This window comes from Hemicordylus capensis, chromosome 10, assembly GCF_027244095.1.
Source record: "Hemicordylus capensis ecotype Gifberg chromosome 10, rHemCap1.1.pri, whole genome shotgun sequence".
In the NCBI taxonomy this organism is placed as follows: Eukaryota; Metazoa; Chordata; class Lepidosauria; order Squamata; family Cordylidae; genus Hemicordylus; species Hemicordylus capensis.
This window is the reverse complement of record NC_069666.1, coordinates 18,673,913-18,693,651: the sequence shown is the minus strand read 5'-3', so window position 1 is coordinate 18,693,651 and position 19,739 is coordinate 18,673,913. Positions and strand designations below refer to the sequence as shown.

The following is a 19,739-nucleotide window of genomic DNA, read 5'->3' as shown; positions in this document are numbered from 1 at the left end:
CTCTTTCAGCCTCACCTAGCTCACAGGGTTGTTGCGTGGATAAACATAACCATGCATGAAGAACCCTTGGGAAGTAGAGTGGTATATACACGTATATACACTTTGTACACACAGCCCTGCTCCATGGTGGGGTTGGCACTGGAGCTGAACATCTAAGCAATGAAAGAAAAGAAATTATCTATACAGATATTTCTGGCCGATCAAACGTCCCCTTGGCTGCTACTAAAGAAAAAGCCTTATTTTCATTGAAAAATGGTATAACAACAACAACAACAACAATAACTATACAACAACAACTACTACTACTACTACTACTACTACTACTAATAATAATAATAATAATAATAAATAATGATGCAAGAACCATGGCTGGCTACAAAGATCTGAGCAGCTCAATTTCATGGGCATCCGGAAATGCTCAAAGCCTCATTACAGCAATGATGACAATGATGGTTTTGCACATTCTAATTGGGCTTGAGAGCTGTTCAGGCCTTTGCTGGAGCACTCTCCCTCACCCTCTTGCCCTCCCCTGACATCGGATCACATCCCTGCCACGGCGTTCCCTGCCCTGCGGGAGCCCACCAATGAAACACAAAGGGAGGACAAGCGTTGAGCTGCAACCCCAGCTGACAAGCAGAAGCAGGGCCTCTCGGAGAGATTGCTTTTTATATCTCTGATGAGAAATTAACCATGCAGTGCAGTGCCCTGGGCAGGGTTTGCCGCTTTCGGCTCTTGGGCGGCAAAGGAAGGAGTTTTGCTCCAACCATCTGGATCTTCCTGATAGATCCTGCCTTTCTTCAATTCTTGGCTAAATCCTGGGGAGTTCCCTGATTCCATCCTTCGTCAGTCTCACCCAGCCCACCCCCACCGACATAAAAATATAAGCTTGGAGGAGAGCTGGTTTTGTGGTAGCAAGTGTGAATTGTCCCCTTTGCTAAGCAGGGTCTGTCCTGGTTGCATATGAATGGGAGAATACTGTACATAGGAACATAGGAAGCTGCCATATACTGAGTCAGACCACAGCTCCATCTAGCTCAGTCTTGTCTACACAGACAAGCAGCAGCTTCTCCAAGATTGCAGGCAGGCATCTTTCAGACAGGGAGGGAAGCCAAGGAGGGAACATGGAACGTCGATGCTCTTCCCAGAGCAGCGCCATCCCCTGAGGGGAATATCTTACAATGCTCACACGTCTAGTCTCCCATTCATGTGTAACCAGGGTGGACCCTGCTTAGCAAAGGGGACAAGTCATGCTTGCTTAGATATTCAGCTCCAAGACCAGCTGTCCTGTAAGATATTCCCCATTAGGGGAATGGTGCCGCTCTGGGAAGAGCACCTGCTGGCTTGCATGCAGAAGGTTCCAAGTCCCCTCCCTGGCAGCATCTCCAAGATAGGACTGAGAGAGACCCCTGCCTGTAATCTTGGAGAAGCCGCTGCCAGTCTGTGTAGACAATACTGAGATAGTTGGACCAGTGGCCTGACTCAGTATATGGCAGCTTTCTATTTAGCTCTTTCTAAATAGTCGACATTTAGAACTGGTGGTGCCCATGACTGCTCAGAGCTGGAGCCCTTCAACGGCTCGCCGCCCACACCTTGCCTGTGGGGGGGTGGTCATCTGAATGTCTCGACTCTTGTTGCAGATCATGAGCATGAATTGAATGAATGAATAAATGAATGGCAGATCACGAGCTGCGATTTCGATCACACCTTCCTTCCACGCGTGCGTCCACGGCTCTTGGCTGCCAGCCAGGCATCCTTCTCCTCCAAATTAGGGAGGCTTGCACTTGGCATGAAAATGGCCTCCTTTGCCACAAGCAGACGCTGCCAGCAGTGACCCCTTTGTCACAAGCACGGAGTCGCTTGGTCTGTGGCTCTCTGAATGATGCATTACTTATCAGTGCTGGCGGCTGACCTCCGCCCTTTCCAGTCTGGGCACATGGCAACATGAACCATGATGCTGTTGATAATGCAGTAGATCACCGGTGGGATCTCTGAATGGCATCTCGGCTGCCTGCAATGTCAGGCTGCTGCAGCCTCGTTTGTCCAGCTCTGCCGGAACCTAGAGATGTTCAAGACCCTCACTGCCTGTGAGAAGGGGCTCAAGGAGAAGAATGTCTCTCTATCCACTCTCTTCACACCATGCATAATTTCAAAGACATCAGTCACATCCAGTGTTTCCTCGAACAGGGATTCCGAGATGTTGTTGACTACAGCTCTGACTTGCAGCTGGTGATTCTGGGAGTTGCAGTCAACAGCGTCTGGGAATCCCTGTTCGAGGGAACACTGGTCACATCTCCCCTGAGTAGAGTTGCCATGCCCCCCCAAATCCCAGGTTTCTCCCAGATTTTAAGCATCTCACCCAGATTGCTTATCCCACCCAGATTTGCCTGGATCTTTCTTTCTTTCTTTCTTTCTTTCTTGCTAAGCTAAACTAAGCTAAGCTAAGCTAAGCTCTAGCCCTTGTAGAAGCAGAGTTATGGAGCAAAATGTGCAGTCACTCTTCTGCTCAGAAATTATTTTTGAGCCAATTTACATAACATGGAAATTAGGCACATTAAATTATTGAAATTAATTTGAAATTAGTTCAAATCAGGATTTGAACTCGGGTCTCCCTGGCCCTAGTCAAACACTCTAACCGCTACACCACTCTGGGTTATTCTATGTATTTGTTTGTCGGTCTGTCATATTTTAATAGTTGTAACATTGTTTTAAAATATTGTTGTAATGTTTTAACTTTTTTGTTGTCATTTATTTTAACCAATGTTTTGATTTCTTTGTGGTCATTTATCTGTTTTAACTAATGTTTTAATTTTTCTGTTTTTGTTGTAAACCGCCCAGAGATGGAAGTTTTGGGCAGTATAAAAATATGCTAAATAAATAAATAAATAAATATTTACGTACTGCCTGATATGTGTATCACTAGGTGGTGTACATAATTTAAAGTGCAATTATAAAACCGAATAAAGCAATTAAAACAAGGTTACAAAATAAAACAAGCAGTTTAAAAGTAATGTATTAACTAAAGCCTGAGAAAACAGGTATGTCTTAAGGGTCTTTTAAAAATCAGCCAGAGAAGAAGAAACTTATTTGGGCAGGGAAGTGAATTCCAGAGCCCTGGGGCAGCCACAGAGAAGGCCTTTCCTGAGTAGCCAACAAACCAGACCTCCCCAGAAGATCTTAAAAGACAGGAGGGTTCATGACACTCTCTTAAATACCCTGGACTCTGGACCCAAGCTCTTAAGGGCCAATCATTCTAGACAGGAGTTGGAATCTGACTGAAATTCTTGAATGCCTTTTCCATCAGGAAGCCTCAAGCCTTCTTGGATCCACCAAGACAAAACGAGAAAAGAAAACCTTGAGAGGCCAGCTTCCAGCCTGGAGAAAACGCACTTTTTCCTGTGCTGAAGTAGAGATCATTTAACAAGTGGGCCAGATTTTATCTCGACATTGGCTCTGCTTACAGGAGGAGGCCCTTCCCTCAGAAAGGAAAGAAATGCTCTAATTCTCGCAAATGGTTCTTAATCATTTAGATCGCCTGTTCCTTACTGGAACGGAGACCCTGTTACTGAATGTATTCCTTCTTCTACAGTAGCTTGTAAACTAATTTTTATTTTTCTGGGAAGGTTTTTGAGCTGCTCAACAACAGATAGAAATCAGAGGAGGTTTTCCCATGACTAAATTTGTGTCTGTTATGCAGCAGTTAAAGGCAGAGGTGCCATAAAGTAAAGGTAAAGAGTGGTGTTGAGTCGGTGTCGACTCCTGGCGCCCACAGAGCCTTGTGATTGTCTTTGGTTTACCATTGCCATCTCCCGCACAGTATAAGATGATGCCTTTCAGCACCTTCCTCTATCGCTGCTGCCTGATATAGGTGTTTCCCATAGTTTGGGAAACATACCAGCGGGGATTCGAACCGGCAACCTCTGGCTTGCTAGGCAAGTCATTTCCCGCTGCGCTATTGGCCGAAGGGAGGTGTAGTCCAACAGCTGGGGACCCAAGGTTGGAAACCCTTGATCCAGATAGCCAGCCTAGACTAGAGCTGCATTCCCACAATCATGGCATTCCTGATTAAAGAGTGAAAGATCTGATCCTGGTTAAATATCCTAGTTAAATGCAGTTTAACCACAGTGGTTCTCACAATGAGCTCTGTGGGGCTCAGCAATCCCGGTTAACTCTTTAACCCGGTTAAACCAGGATTGCTGCAATTGTGAGAATGCAGCCAAAATAGACAAAACCAGTATTCCTTTTTTCTGGATTCTGCCGCTGCAAATGTTTCACACTGGCTTTTGGTTTGCATCGCCTCCTGAATGGAGGTATGTGTTCACATATCGGCCAAATTTACCCCGAAATCCCTGTGAGCTATCAGGGAGCACTTCACTCACAATTCGGGTTTTTAATTGCGCATTAGAGTGTGCCTCCATTTATATCTGGGGTAGAAAAAAATCTACTCTTTGTGTCAGTTTTGGGGGGCAATTTTGAATGTGCAGTAAAGCCTTGTAGAAAACAGTAAAGCCTGCTGTCTGGGAAAGTTCGTGGTAAATTGCTTACCTTATTTTATCTCTATTTTTACTTTTGAGGGATGTCTTGCTAAAGTGAATTGCTAAATTTCTTCAGGGTTCATCTACTTTACCAGAGCCTGTAGAAGTTCAGTCTCGGAGTGGGGAGTGGATGCATCATATCTAGCACCCATGCATGCGCATGGACGTTAAGGCATTATGCTGGCACTGCCAGCTATTTCACATACTGCAACTGCCAAGGTCCTGTATTTACATGAATCCAAGACTGATTGTGTGAGGTCATTCACACAATCAAACCCTGTGTTCTATCCAGGTTTGGGAGCTGTGTGTGCTCTCAATTTTTGTGCTTTCCTCACACATTTCTGTGCACTGCATTTCTAAGGCTTCGGTTAAAGGCTTAGGAGCATGGCGAGTTTAAAAAAAAGAGGATGACCCTATTGATTTATTTAGTATATTTGTAAAAAGTAAAAGTTGTGCCCTCGGGTCGGTGTAGACTCCTGGAGACCAAAGAGTCATGTGGTTTTCTTTAGTAGAATTCAGGCGATTTGCACACTGCCCCAAACTCAGGTCTCCGGATGGTTTGAAGAAAACTAGCTATTTAAAGCTAGCTAGCCACCTAATGGAGTGGGGGGGGGGGAAATGACTTGCCTAGCAAGCTAGAGGTTGCCGGTTCAAATCCCCAATGGTATGTTTCCCAGACTATGGGAAACACCTATATCGGGGCAGTAGTGATATAGGAAGATGCTGAAAGGCATCATTTCATATTGTGTGGGAGATGGCAATGGTCAACCCCTCCTGTATTCTACCAAAGAAAACCACAGGGCTCTGTGGGCGTCAGGAGTTGACACCAATTCGACGGCACACTTTACCTTTACCTTTATTTCAATTAAAGGTCTCAGTCTGTTCTCTTTCTCTGAAATGCTTGTTCACAGAGACATAGAGAGCTGCCTTAGACGGAGTCAGACCCTTGGTCCATCTAGCTCAATTTTATCAACACTGACTGGCAGCAGTTCTCCAACACTGCAGGCAGGAGACTCTCCGCATGCAGAGCAGATGCTGTACCATTTCCCATCCACTCAGGGAACTACTTTACATCAGACAGCGCTCACATGTGGTCACTCATCCAAATGCAAACCAGGGCAGATCCTGCTTAGCAAAGGAGACAATTCCTGCTCACCACTGCAAGACCAGCTCTCCTTTCAGAGATGGTCATGCTTTGGACAGTTCAGAAGCGACCCTGACAGCCCAACTGCAGATGTCTCCCCATGACTGGCACCCTGAAGGAGATGCAGGGGAGTTCAAAGCTGCTAGTCACGGCCGCTCTCAGCACACGGTGGCAGGGAGTTGACAGGCTTGTATTGAGATGTCGAAGCCATCAGGAGAGATGGCTTGCTTGAAGCCTGCTGGAGGAACGCCTTCATTATCGGCAGCGCTTCCCGCGCGGAGAGGAACTGTCAGGGTTATTAATGAAAGGCTCAGAGCTCAGGGCCAAATGATTCATTTTGAATAAAACACACAAACAGGCGGAGGGGATGGGTTTGCCTCCGTTCTTCATCGATGGTGTGCCAGGCTGGGGAGTTGCCAAAAGCTGTGAGCCTCCGGCCATGCAGCGGCTTGGAGAAGCTTCTTCTTTTACTCTCCTGCTTGTGTGTGTGTGTGTGTGGTATTTTGCCATGTACGCGCTGGAGTTTTGCTTTGGGGTGACTGCAGAACAATGAGGCTGGGGGTTCAAAGAAGTGGCAAGGAACGTTAGGAGGGGTGCAAGGATTTTGCTCTAGGTTGAAATACTTATAGAGGTCAAGATAAGTAATGTTGTTAGATTATTTCCCTTATTAAGGAAGCTTGCTTGACTTTTTCAAACTGATCCAGAAAATGGGCCAGATCCCTCATTAAAAATACTTTTGGATGAGGCCGAACCTTCCTGCCTCAATTCCAGGCTAGTTTTCTCTTCCTGTCCATCTGGCAGAAAAGACTGGGACGAGGAGAGAGGTCAGGACCAGGCTAAGTGAAATCTGCAAGGGAGTTGATCCTGTACCACCACCCCCCACACACACACATGGTCTCCCCCAGTCCATTCTCTGGCCAGGAAGGAAGTGAAGAGGTTGGCCTGACTTCTGGGAGGCTGGAGGAGCCTCCTGCCTCTCTGACTTCTGCAGCTGGTCCTGGGGTAGAGGAGCTTTTGAATAAGGCTTTTTTTTAAAAGAATGGAGGCCTTAAAATCATCAATTCATGTGGGGGGGGGGGAGAGATGGTCTTGTGGCAGCAAGCATGGATGGTCCCTTTTGCTAAGCAGGCTCCATCCTGGTTTGCATTTGAATGGGAGACTACATGTGTGCACTGTAAGAAATTCCCCTTAAGGGATGGGGCTGCATTGGGGAGAGCACATGCAGGCGTGTTCCAAGTTCCAAGTGCAGGCGTGTTCCAAGTTCCCTCCCTGGCATCTCCAGATAGGGCTGGGAGAGACTCCTGCCTACAACCTTGGAGAAGCCGCTGCCAGCCTGTGTAGACAATACTGAGCTGGATGAACCAAGGGTCTGACTTGGTGTATGACAGCGGCTTCTCCAAGGTTGCAGGCAGGAGTCTCTCTCTCTCAGCCCTATCTTGGAGATGCTACCAGGGAGAGAACTTGGAACCTAGATGCTCTTTCCCAGAGCGGCTCCTCCCCTAAAGGGAACATCTTACAGTGCTCACACTTCTAGTCTCCCATTCAAATGGTAGACCCGCTTAGCTAAGGGGACAAGTCATGCTTGCTACCACAAGACCAGCTCTCCTCCCTTGCTCAGAAGTGCAGCTTGCAAAACAGAGAACAGACCCAGCCTTGTGCATCTTGCGAAGGAGCACAACAAAGAAGGTGGTGTCACGTTCAACCCCATTCTGTGAAAGATGTTTCCACTCAGCTCATTAGGCATCCAGACAGGGTTACAAGGTGGTGCTGTGCCAGATCTTCTCGAACCTCACCTGCAAGGAAACAAAAACTTTGACTTGGGTAGGCCAGGTGGTTAGATGGGAATTGCTCCAAAGCAGGGGGGACACCTGACCCCTTTGCAGGTTGAAGAGACTTGAAGTGTGACATACAGGCAGCCATTATGCTGTGCTAAGATCATCACACACACACACACACACACACACACACACACACACACACACACACACTTTAACATAGGAGAAGTGGTGTCATTGGTGTTACTGCAAATTGCAAAGAGGTTCATGGCCTGAGAGCTGAAGGTACAGGTGAGCTGATTTCATGGGGTCATGTCACTGCCCAGGAACCAGACCTCCTATTATCAGAGAACACAACGGACAGGGAAAATAGTGTACAGGATCCTCCCCCAAAAGGAATCTGGGGAGTGACCACCTCAAGAAGGGAATCTCAGGAGCCTATACCAATATGACCCCTTGTCATGGCCCAGACCTCTGAGTCAGAAGAGGAGCGGGAGGACTTGGTTGGGAGAGCAGGCTCAGAAGCACAGCAGGAGGACCTGGCTGTGAGAACAGACTCTAGAGCTGAGCTGGAACGGCAGCAGACAGGGGAATCTGAACAGCTGGCAGAGATGAGGGCTGAGGAGACTGATCAGGAGGAAGCTGGAATTTCACCTGTGCTAAGAAGACGTCTCAAGAGAAAGGCTCACTGGGAGATACGCAGGCACAAGATCTCATGGGAGAGGAAATAGAAATGCTGAGTCAGGAAAGCCTGATTGGCTGCCAGTTGTTCTGAGCCCTATATCAAGCAAACGCTGTTCCTGAGACGGTACTGTCAGCAACGTTGCCTACCGCAGATAGTGTTCCTTGTGCTTATAATTGTTCAACCTTTCTTGTTTCAGCCCGTCCTTGTTCTGTTCATTCCTTGCTCTCTTATTTTCAGTTATTACTCAGTTATCATAGATGGGGGTACCTAGTTTAGTTCAAGGGGCTTTATTTTTGTTTATACCACTTTTTCTTTGTGAGTCATTTTTTGCTTTTGTTCGTGCAGCTAAGCTGCTACATTTATCTCCAGACTTTCTATTTAACTCACAGAAGTAGAGCTGAAGGGATTGTAAATCCAACAGATTTATGACACCCCATTTCAGAACCCTCAGAGGTACAGGAGACTCCCCAGCTTCTCTGAAGTCAGAACCTGAGAAACAGAGCACGGCCCCTTTAAGTCTTAACAGCTACTACAGAGGAGGCAGAACATAGATATCAACTGGGTTGTAAGCTTATCTATGCCCTTCCTCAGCTTCAGGTCCTTGCTGGAGCAACATCCTCACTTGTGGCTCTGTATCTAACCTACTCTCACCCAGTGAGCTGTCCATGGTCCTGATTTGGTCCAATGAACTGTCTCCGGTCCTATTTCTCTCCAGGATCTCCTGCTGAGATCCTGGCTGAGATCCTCATCAGACTCTGGCACTGATAACAAATGGGCCTCCAACTCTGGGAACGGATACGTTAGGCTGCATATCAACAAAATAATACTTGCATAAAGCATTTCCCAAATGCTAAACATGCCAAGATTCAGAATACATAAAACACTTTCCTCCTGGGAAAGATAGGCTCACATTTCTCTGCAGTTCTGAGAGGCACTAGATATTTCCTTTCCCTCAGCACAGATATTTCCCTGTACTAAGAAATATCTTCATTCAATATCAAGGTTGAAGACAGCACTGTATCAACAGGACAGGATTGACCCACTCCATCACTGATGCAGCATATAGCTGGACCTATTTCAATTCATGCTACCAACATGGCAAATTCATCAAAAATGTGCAAAGTCAGTTCATGGTAAGTATAGTGTTCTGCTGATTTATTAAAAAGCTCTGAAAAGATTAGCAATCCATAAAAATATTGAGCAGGTGATAATAGTCCAGGGTTTAAGAAGTTTTTAACTGGCTCTGCAGCTCAGGGGTGAGCATCTGCTTTGCATGCAGAAGGTCCCAGGTTCAATCCCTGGCAGCATCTCCAAGTAGGGCTGGGAAAGACTCCTGCCTGAAACCTTGGAGAGCCGCTGCCAGCCAGAGTAGACAGCACTGAGCAAGATGGATGAAGCGTCTGACTCAGGATAAATTGGCTTTCTACGACCTTGATGGAGACTGAAAAAGGATCAGACTAGAGAAAATTCTTGAGGGAGGACCATAGCTCAGTGGGAGACCTTCTGCTTCTCATGCAGAAGGTCCCAGGTTCAATCCCTGGCCTCTCCAAGTAGGGCTGTGAAAGACCTTTGCTCTGTTTGGAACTTTGGAAAGCTGCTGCCAGTCAGTGTAAACAGTTAGATGGACCAAGGGTCTGATTCAATATAAGGCTGCTTTCTGTATTATGTTCTCTCCTTTTTGCCCCATTTAAATGTTTCGTTAACTAGCGATAATTAGTAAGGGGGTTGAAAATAAAACTGCTAATATTATAATGCCTTTAGACAAACCGATGGTGCAGCCACATTTGGAGGACTGTGCCCAGTTCTGGTCACTGCATCTCAAAAAAGACCTTATAGAACTGGAAAAAGTGCAGAAAAGGGCAACCAAGGTTCTCAGGGCCTGGAGCATCTCTTTATAAGGCAGGGCTAAGCCATCTGGGGTTTTTCAGTTTAGGGAAAAGGCAGTGAAGGAGAGACATGACTGAGGTCTTTTAAAATATGCATGGTTTGGAGAGAGCGGATAGAGAGAAGTGTCTTCTCCCTCTCTCACAACACTAGAACTAGGAGTCATCCCATGAAACTGAAGGCTGGGAAATTTAGGACTGACAAGAGGAAGTACTTTTTCACACAATCTATAGACTTCTCTACAATGGGATGTGGTGATGATGGCCACTAGCTTGGATGGCTTTAAAAGGGGCTTACACAAATTCATGGAGGACAGGTCTATCAATGGCTACTAGTCTGGTGGCTACAGGTTGCTACCTCCAAGTTCAGAGGCAGGATGCCTCTAAATACCAGTTGCAGGGGAGCAACAGCAGGAGAGAGGGCATGCCTTCATCTCTTGCCTGTGGGCTCCCCAGAGGCATCTGGTGGGCTACTGTGGGAAATAGGATCCTGGACTAGATAGGCCTTGGGCCTGATCCAGCAGGGCTGTTCTTACATTCTTATGGGCCAGTCAATTCTCTCTCACCTCACTTACTTCACAAGGTTATTGTAAGGATAAACATAAACACTAGAACCAGGGGTCATCCCATGAAATTGATTGCCAGGGAATTTAGGATCAACAAATGGAGGTACTTTCTCACACAACGCATAATCATCTTGTGGAATTCTCTGCCACAAGATGTGGTGACAGCCAACAACCTGGATGGCTTTAAGAGGGGTTTGGATAACTTCATGGAGGAGAGGTCTATCAATGGCTACTAGTTGGAGGGCTATAGGCCACCTCTAACCTCAGAGGCAGGATGCTTCTGAGTACCAATTGCAGGGGAGTAACAGCAGGAGGGAGGGCATGCCCTCAACTCCTACCTGTAGGCTTCCAGCGGCATCTGGTGGGCCACTGTGTGAAACAGGATGCTGGACTAGATGGGCCTTGGGCCTGATCCAGCAGGGCTGTTCTTATGTTTTTATGGCTTAAAGCATTTGTCTCAGAGCAAGCTCATGTGAGGGAAGTAAATGCTGAATCATCCCTAATGAGCTGCATGACTAGGCTTCTCCTAAAAACTCTTCTGTATTTTTGGTAGGTTCAAAAATGGCTGCCACCCGCCCCCCTCCCTTTATTACAGAGTTTGAACCTCCCTGGTCCTGGGGTGGAATTCCTAGGGAAAATTCTCTTTCTTTTGCTATTAGAAAAGTACAAAAATCTTCCACATGTATGCCTGCACGTGGTGAGAAAACTGATAGCTGTGGACCACCTGAGGCATGTTTGCACCAGAGTAAAAACCCCTTTCAGCCCCCACCCTTTCTCCTGAGTTAAAAATCCACTCGTAGAAGCTTGTAAAATAAAAGAACCTAAAGAAAAATAGTCTTGTCCAAATGCTACAGGCTGCTTCCATCTGTGGCTTTCTAAGCTTTTAGTTGCAGGTAAAAATACTCAGTAAGTTACAAAAATACTTCAAAAAGCACCCCGAATGATGTTGGGGCAGCACACTTTAAAAATCGTGGTTACCCAGTTGCATAGAACAGGTCTGTAGGAAAATGCAAACGCACACGTAAAAGCTTATAGTTCAGGTAAGCAATCATAGAACAGTATCAGTGATATACAAAGCACACACACAAAGAAAGTGAAAGCCTAATGTAAAGTTTGACTAAACAAACATTTCCCTAGACTAACTTCTCGAAACCAAAACCCTGACTTCCTTTTCATGAACTCACCAAACTCTGGTTGAGGATTCAAGTTTCCTGCCCTCTGGCTTCCCAGGACCTGCAGAGGCATTTTCCTGCAGCCAGTCTTCATGGCCACATGTCCTCCTCTACATCCCCAGGCAGATTCTTCTAACAAAGAATTCTTTCTTCCTCACAACAACTCTCTCGGCTCCCACCCATCTGGTGTGCTGATTGGCTAAGCTCTGGAGTTGACCAGCCTGTCAGTCAGGACAGGATTCACTTCTGGTTAACTCTTTAGGGGAGGCGTAGCTGATCACTACACATGTACACTGTAATGGGCTTCTCAGAGGAAGAATGGGAGATGATAGATAGATAGATAGATAGATAGATAGATAGATAGATAGATAGATAGTAGGCCCCAAAGTGCTGACATTTTGCTAAGTTTGGATAAGGCTCAATCCCTTTGATGTCTCCATTGTTGCGATGAATGAATGAATGAATGAATCTTCATTTCAGTCGCAGAGCAGAGAAACTGGTCTTGAACATCTCCAGGCTCTGGCAGAGCTGGACCAACGGGGCTGCAGCAGCCTGACATTGCAGGCAGCCGAGATGCCATTCAGAGATCCCACCGGTGATCTACTGCATTATCAACAGCATCATGGTTCATGTTGCCATGTGCCCGGACTGGAAAGGGCGGAGGTCAGCCGCCAGCACTGATAAGTAATGCATCATTCAGAGAGCCACAGACCAAGCGACTCCGTGCTTGTGACAAAGGGGTCACTGCTGGCAGCGTCTGCTTGTGGCAAAGGAGGCCATTTTCATGCCAAGTGCAAGCCTCCCTAATTTGGAGGAGGAGGATGCCTGGCTGGCAGTCAAGAGCCGTGGACGCACGCGTGGAAGGAAGGCGTGATCGAAATCGCAGCTCGTGATCTGCAACAAGAGTTGAGCCGTTCAGATGACACCCCCCCACATGGACATGGTGGGGGCAGGGAGCAGTCAAAGGGCGCCAGCTTTGAGCAGTCATGGGCACCACCAGTTCTAAATGCCTGCTATTTAGAAAGCGCTAAATAGAAAGCTGCCATATACTGAGTCAGGCCACTGGTCCATCTAGCTCAGTACTGACTACACAGACCGGCAGTGGCTTCTCCAAGATTGCAAGCAGGGATCTCTCTCAGGCCTACTTTGGAGATGCTGCCAGGGAGGGAACTTGGAAGCTTCTGCATGCCAGATGCTCTTCTCAGAGCAGCCCCATCCCCTAATCGGGAATTTCTTACAGTGCTCATACATGTACAGTTATATTCTCCCTTTCATATGTAACCAGGACAGACCCTGCTTAGCAAAGGGGACAAGTCATGCTTGCTAACCCAAGACCAGCTCTCCTCCCATGTAAGCAGAGGTTCTCAAACCTGGGTCCCCGGATGTTGTTGGACAACAACTCCCACCATCCCCAGCCACAACAGCTTGGCCTTTATGGCTGAGGATGATAGGAGTTGTAGTCCAACAACATCCGGAGACCCAGGTTTGAGAACCTCTGCTTACATGGGAGGAGAGCTGGTCTTGCGTTAGCAAGCATGACTTGTACCCTTTGCTAAGCAGGGACTGCCCTGTTTGCATATGTATAGGAGAGGTGTGAGCACTGTAAGATGTTCCCCTCAGGGGATGGAGCCACTCTGGGAAGAGCAGAAGGTTTCAAGTTCCCTCCCTGGCAGCATCTCCAAGAGAGAGCTGAGAGAGGTTCCTGCCTGCAACCCTGGAGAAGCCGCTGCCAGTCTGTGCAGACAATACTGAGCGAGATGGACCAATGGTCTGATCCAGTATATGGCAGCTTCCTATGTTCCTATATCAATTATGTATGGGAGGATTAAGTCCACACCTCATTCTGAATCGACTGCCAGACCATTTCATGGGGTGCCCCTTGAGTGATGCTGGGGGGAGAGAAAGACCTCTCCCAATCCTCTTTCCCCATACCATGCTTAACAGAGATAGATCTCTCTCAAAGCCCCCTTCCCAGTCTCCAGAGCTAATGAAACTGGTTCAAAAAAATAGGAAAAGCTCTTTCCACATACAATATTGCAACATTGCAGCATCTACAAGAGCACCAAACATCTCCGCCTTCCACAGGGGCACCCGACTACTTCTTGCAAAAGCAATTGTAAGACTGTTCAGTGCAGTCACACACTGTCTGTCTGGTCTCTACCCTCTTTTTCCACACTACACCTCAAATGAACATCCCTTGCCGAAACGTACGACCCTCCCTTTCTATGGCTTAGAGCCACATGGCATTGCACCCCCATTGTCCCTGGAGCATGTCGCACCAGAGGGACATAAGAAGCTGCCTTCGGCTGAGTCCGATCCTTGATCCCTCTAGTTCAGAATTGTCTGCACTGACTGGCAGCAGCTCTCCAGGGTTTCAGGCAGGAGTCTCTCCCGATCCTTACCTGGAGATGCTGTCAGGGATTGAACCTGGGACTGACAGTATGCAAGTCATACAGTGGACTAGTGTCATGACATCCTAAAATGAATGAAAAGGAATACCCACTGAAATGAAATGGTTGCTTCTGAATGGCATAGGAATGTGTGGAATTTCAGAAATTCCATGCATTCCGATGACCATTCGGAAGGAACCAGGGCATTCCAGTGGGCATTCCCTTTCATTCATGTTATTACATCCCCTAGAGTCTACATGATCAGATGCATGGTGTCAGCCTAGTGGACTAGGAACATCCAAAGCTGCCTAATACAGTTATCCCTTGCCAACCGCAAGGGTTCTCTTCCCTGAAAACCTCACTGTTGGCGAATTTGTGGTTGATGAGCCATTGAACCCAATGGCAAACAGGGGAATCGCGGTTGTGGAAAGACCCCAAATAAAGTAATAAATAGATAGAATTGCTCCTGACCCCTGAAAATCACCCCTGACCCCCAGAAATGTCCCCTGACCCCCAGTAATGACCCCAGAACCCCCCCATCATCTCAACCCCCCAAATTGCCCCTGACCCCATGGAAATGACCCCCTGACCTCCGGAAATTCTCTCCAAAAAACCCACCAAATTCAAAAGAAAACTTGCCAAACCGCGGATACTCGGATCACGGTTGGCAAGGGTGGTCATAATTTCCTAGTCGCGGATATTCAAATCCGTGATTGGGAAAACCACAACGGGCGAGGGACTCCTGCAGCTCCTAATATTTCTATCCCACTCTTCAACCAAAGTTTTAAAAGCCATTTACACAGAAAAAATGCAGAATGAATTAAGATGGTCTCCTGTCCCCAAAGGGTTCACAATCGGAAAAGAAACACAAGGCAGCAACAGCCACTGGAGGGCTGCTGTCTGTGCTGGGGTTGGATGATGGGACCGAGTTAGACCCTTGGTCCTTCTAGCCCAGTACCATCTACACTGACTGGCAGCGGGTCTCTGTGGTTTCAGGCTGGAGTCTCTCCCAGCCCCTACCTGGCCCAGCTATAAGCTCCTTGGGGCAACCATGCCACCAAAACTGTGCTTTCCTTTGCCACTCCCCCCCCAAAAGCCCCCCATTCCAGCTATTTGGTGAACCCAACGGCACTCCTCTCCCCAACCTCTCAACAGAAAGGCAGGCACTAGGGGGGAAAGGCGAGCTTCTTTCCGCCCAAGTTTTCATCACCTCTTTCCCGCTGGATGAGAGAAGGCCATTGACAAAGAAGGCACCGGCTCCACAATCCCATTTATTGACGTACAAAGCATCTACAAATCTAGAGTGCATCCGGCCTCTATTGGTACCCCTCTGCATATATTGCTGTCCCTGTAATGAGTTGCATATGGCTTGGGTTGGTTTGATCACAGTCCGGAAAGGCAGGCCGGAGTGGGTCAATTTCCACAGCCCACCACCGTCCCCAGGTCCTCCTGGATCATCTCCTGTACCTGCAGTTGGGGCCTCTTGTTCGGCGGAGCCTCCTCGTGAGGTGCGTCCAGCAGCCTCCTCTTCATTCCCTTTGGGGAGGTGCCGGATCGCTCCTCCCGCGTGTCCCCTTCATCCACCCACAGGCCATCTGGAGGGTTGGGGGGCTGGTACCCCATCTGGTTGGGGTCCAGGGGGTCTTTGGAGAGCAGGATACAGATGGAGGGCACGTTCTTGTGGACGGTGAGATGTTCCGCGTGGGTTCCCTCGGGCGGGGGGTCCTTGTTCTCCCAGACCTCCCGCAGGGTCTTGTATTGCACCCTGGTGACCTGGTGTAGCCCCCCCAGCTTCCGCTTCATGATCTCCACGCAGGTGACTGTCTTGGTGACCGCCCGGCCGTAGCCGCTGAAGACGATCTGCCGGGTGGCCTCCAACTCCATCCTGGCCATGGCGAAGCCCATCAGGTTCCGGATCTTGCTGCCCTCCTTCACCTTCATCTCCACCACGTCCAGAGGCAAGCCGGCGAAGGGCAAGGGGCTCTCCTCCTCCGAGGTCTTGACCTTCCTGAAGTTCTCCATCCCGGACTGGGCGGCGGTGGCCGCAGGCCGGGGCGCGGGGGGCTGCTGTCCCACCCCTCCCGGAGTCATCTTCTGGGCTCGGGCCAGGAGGGACGAGGAGGGTCCCACGGCCACCGAGTCGCCGGGGTGCATCCCCGAGGCGGGGCAACTTGCCCGAGTGGGAGTGGAGTTTTTCCGCCCCGGGATCAAGGCTTGCCAAGGAAAGGGCTCTCCAAGAAGGGCTGGGCAGGCTGGCTGCTTTCCTCCGGCTGCGGAGCCCGGCCTGGCAATGCCCACTTGGCTTCGCTGGCCACCCCGGTGCTGGTGGCTGGGACGCTTGGGGGCTCCATGCTGGACTTCTCAGCAGCCCCCCAAGAGCCTTGAGGTGGGGTGGGCGGCTCAGCCGACCCTCCCCCTTCTCCTCCTGCCCCCAGCAGAGCCGCCGGGCTGCTTCTCCATCAGCAGCTCCCTACACACCAAAGCGCCCACTCTCGCCTCTTCCCGCGGCTGACTTTTGCCTCCGTCCGGGAGCCGCCGGCGACGGGCAGGACTCCGCCGGCTCCGTTCTCGGCGCCCGCCCGGCCCCCTTAAAGCGGCGCGGGTCTCTCGTCTCGCTCCTCTTCTGCCTCTGCCTCTGCCTGCTCTCCTCCGTCGTCTCCTCCTCGTGGGCGACGACGGAGCTCTCTCTGGGCTCAAGGACGTGTTAAGCAGCGAATTGCTCATGTCAGCAAAGTGCAAGCAGCTGTTACCGCTGATGCTGCCCGCCTCTCTCCCGCCGCCTCCCTCCCCGGGGCTGAGTTGGAGTTCCCATGGCGCGGGCGGGGAGAGTGACACTTCCATTCGAACCCGCACTCCGCTGGGCTGGCTTCCCTGCTGCAGGCACAGCCAAAGCCTCGAAAACGGGAGGCGCGTCGGAAGGCAGAAGCTGCCACCTACTGAGTCAAGCCATCCGGCTCGCTCGCTCAGGATTGGCTGCTCTGACCGGCAGCATCCGAGGATCAAGAGCAGCTCGAGCGGCGGGGGGTGGGGGGAGAGCATGCGCCCCCACCGGCAGGCAAATGACTCCCCCGCCCCTGTCTGTTTCACAACTCTAATTATTCGGGACACAGCTCAGCCGCCCGCGATTTATCTAATTAGTTGTTTTCATTTAATTGTGCCCCCTGCTAACTGGAGGGGCAACGAACCCCTGATAAGTGGGCAAAGAGGCACCTTTTAAACGTGGTGAGTCTCTTTATTGAGCAGTGGGGAGAGTAACTGGCCCTATCCACCCCCAGCACAGTACTGCTCCAGCTGCTGTTGCTGGTGTCTATCTTATGTTTCTTTTTAAGATTGTGTGCCCTTTGGGGAGAGGAAGCTTTCTTTCTTTCTTTCTTTCTTTCTTTCTTTCTTTCTTTCTTTCTTTCTTCCTTCCTCCCTGTTTTCCACTTTGGAAACTTTTGTTGAAAAGTGGAATATAAACATTGGCCAATGGTATATAAATATTGCATAATTGCAAAGAGGCACCTTTTAACGTGGTGATTCTCTTTATTTAGCAAGGGGAGAGTAAATGGCCCCATCCAGCCCCAGCACAGCATCCCTCCAGTGGCTGTTGCTGGGGTCTATCTTGTGTTTCTTTTTAAGATTGTGAGCCCTTTCCGGACAGGGAATATGTTCCTCTATGCACAGGAACACAGGAAACTGCCTTCTACCAAGCTCAGTATTGTCTACACAGATTGCTAATGGCCTCTGAGGTTGCAGGCAAGAGTCTCTCTCAGCCCTATCTTGGAGATGCTGCCAGGGAGGGAACATGGGACCTTCTTCATGCAAGTAGGCAGATGCTCTTCCCAGAGTGGCCCCATCCCCTAAGGGGAATATCCTACAGTGCTCACACATGTTGTCTCCCATTCAAATGCAAACCAGGGTGGACCCTGCTTAGCAAAGGGGACAATGCCTGCTTGCTACCACAGGACCAGCTCTCCTCAGTCAGAGGAATGGGGCAGGACCCCCTTCTCAGGCTGTGCTAGTTGGGGTTTTGGAGTTCCCTCCTAGGATGATAACTTCCAAAGTCCCTTCTGAATCGGGCTCCTGTGCCTGGTCTTCGCGATCTCCTGTTCCTCCAGACCTCTGAGAACAGGGAGTTTGACTCCTAAACCACGACAATCTTTTATCTCTCAGGGAGGAAAAAACAGAGCTGTTTGCCAGTTTGAGCTCTCTGCTCAAACTAAGCACATCTGCTTTACCTGATAAAATGAACCCTTGGGGGAAAGAAGTCCTCCTTCATATCCCAACCCGTCTCTTGCAGATGGGAAAGAATAAGAGAAACCGAGTTAAGCAAAACAAATTAAACCTGGTCTCAGAACATATTGCGTTTGATGTCTTTGTTGTCTGACAGGGTCACCCCACTGTTTCCCTTGATAACATTCCCCCCCCCCCCCGTTAATGTAATGCCTTCCCGTGCCAGGAAAAGCTCTGCTGTTGAACCTCTGCCTGTCACAGAGCCCTTAATGGCACAGGAGCCCTGCTAAAGAAAAAAAGCTGGCAACCACAGGCATAGCTGGGGAGGGGGGGCATGTGCACCCCTCTCCTCAGTAGGAAAATAGGAAGCTGCCATATACTGAATCAGATCATAGGTCCATTTAGCTCAGTATTGTCTACCCAGACTGGCAGCGGCTTCTCTAAGGTTGCAAGCAGGAATCTCTCAGCCCTTTCTTAGAGATGCCAGAGAAGGAACCTAGATGCTCTTCCCAGAGCGGCTCCATCTCCTAAGGGGAATATCTTCCAGTGCGCACACATGTAGTCTCCCATTCATATGGAACCAGGGCAGACCCTGCTTAGCTAAGGGGACCAGTCATGCTTGCTACCACAAGACCAGCTCTCCTCTCCAAGACCAGTAGCTCCTCAGAATTAGAGAGATAATGAAGAAAATAGGGAGGGGTGGAGCTGGGGGCCATTAGGAGCTGGGGGGCTCTCAGGAGCTGCCCCCCACCCTGGTTCTTTGAACCCATCCACTCAGTTATAGCTACACCCCTGCTGGCAATGCTCTTGCCTATGTGTGTAAGATGTCTCAGTCAGTTGGCATCTCCGACTGACTGGCATCTCCCAGACAGGGCTGAGAGAGACTCCTGCCTGCAACCTTGGAGAAGCCGCTGCCAGTCTGGGTAGACAATACTGAGCTAGATGGACCAATGGTCTGACTCAGTATATGGCAGCTTCCTATGTACCTATGTTCCTAGTTTGAGTCTGAAGCCCTGCAAGCTGGTAAGACTGAAAAATGGGGGGGAAGAAAAACTCTTGTGGGTATTGATTTGCAATTGAGACCTCTGCCACATGGGAGTCATGGATTTTTTTTTTTTTAATGCCTGGAGTGGATTGCAAATCTTTTTGACCTCCGTTCATCAGGAACCTAGGTAGCACGTGGGGTTTTTCAGATGATGCCTGACAGCAAGGCATGCAAAGGCTCACGCGGAGAGCATCAACATTGTGACATCTCCCATGGGAAAGCAAGCAGAATTTCTGGCAACAGAGTCAAGAGCAAAATAATTGTGCATTGCTTCAGAGGATGGCTATGCATTGGCCTAGAACACGGATTTTGTGCCCAGCTTCCAGGGTGCC

The 19,739-nt window shown here is 49.1% G+C and overlaps 1 protein-coding gene across 1 annotated transcript; it reads right to left on the bottom strand.

Moving 5' to 3' along the window:
- Positions 1-15,398: 15,398 nt before the first annotated feature.
- RPP25 (ribonuclease P and MRP subunit p25) lies at positions 15,399-17,059 on the bottom strand. Its single transcript, XM_053272708.1, has one exon. It carries the CDS (start codon positions 16,299-16,301, stop codon positions 15,561-15,563), a length of 741 nt encoding a protein of 246 aa, XP_053128683.1. The 5' UTR covers positions 16,302-17,059; the 3' UTR covers positions 15,399-15,560.
- Positions 17,060-19,739: the final 2,680 nt, after the last annotated feature.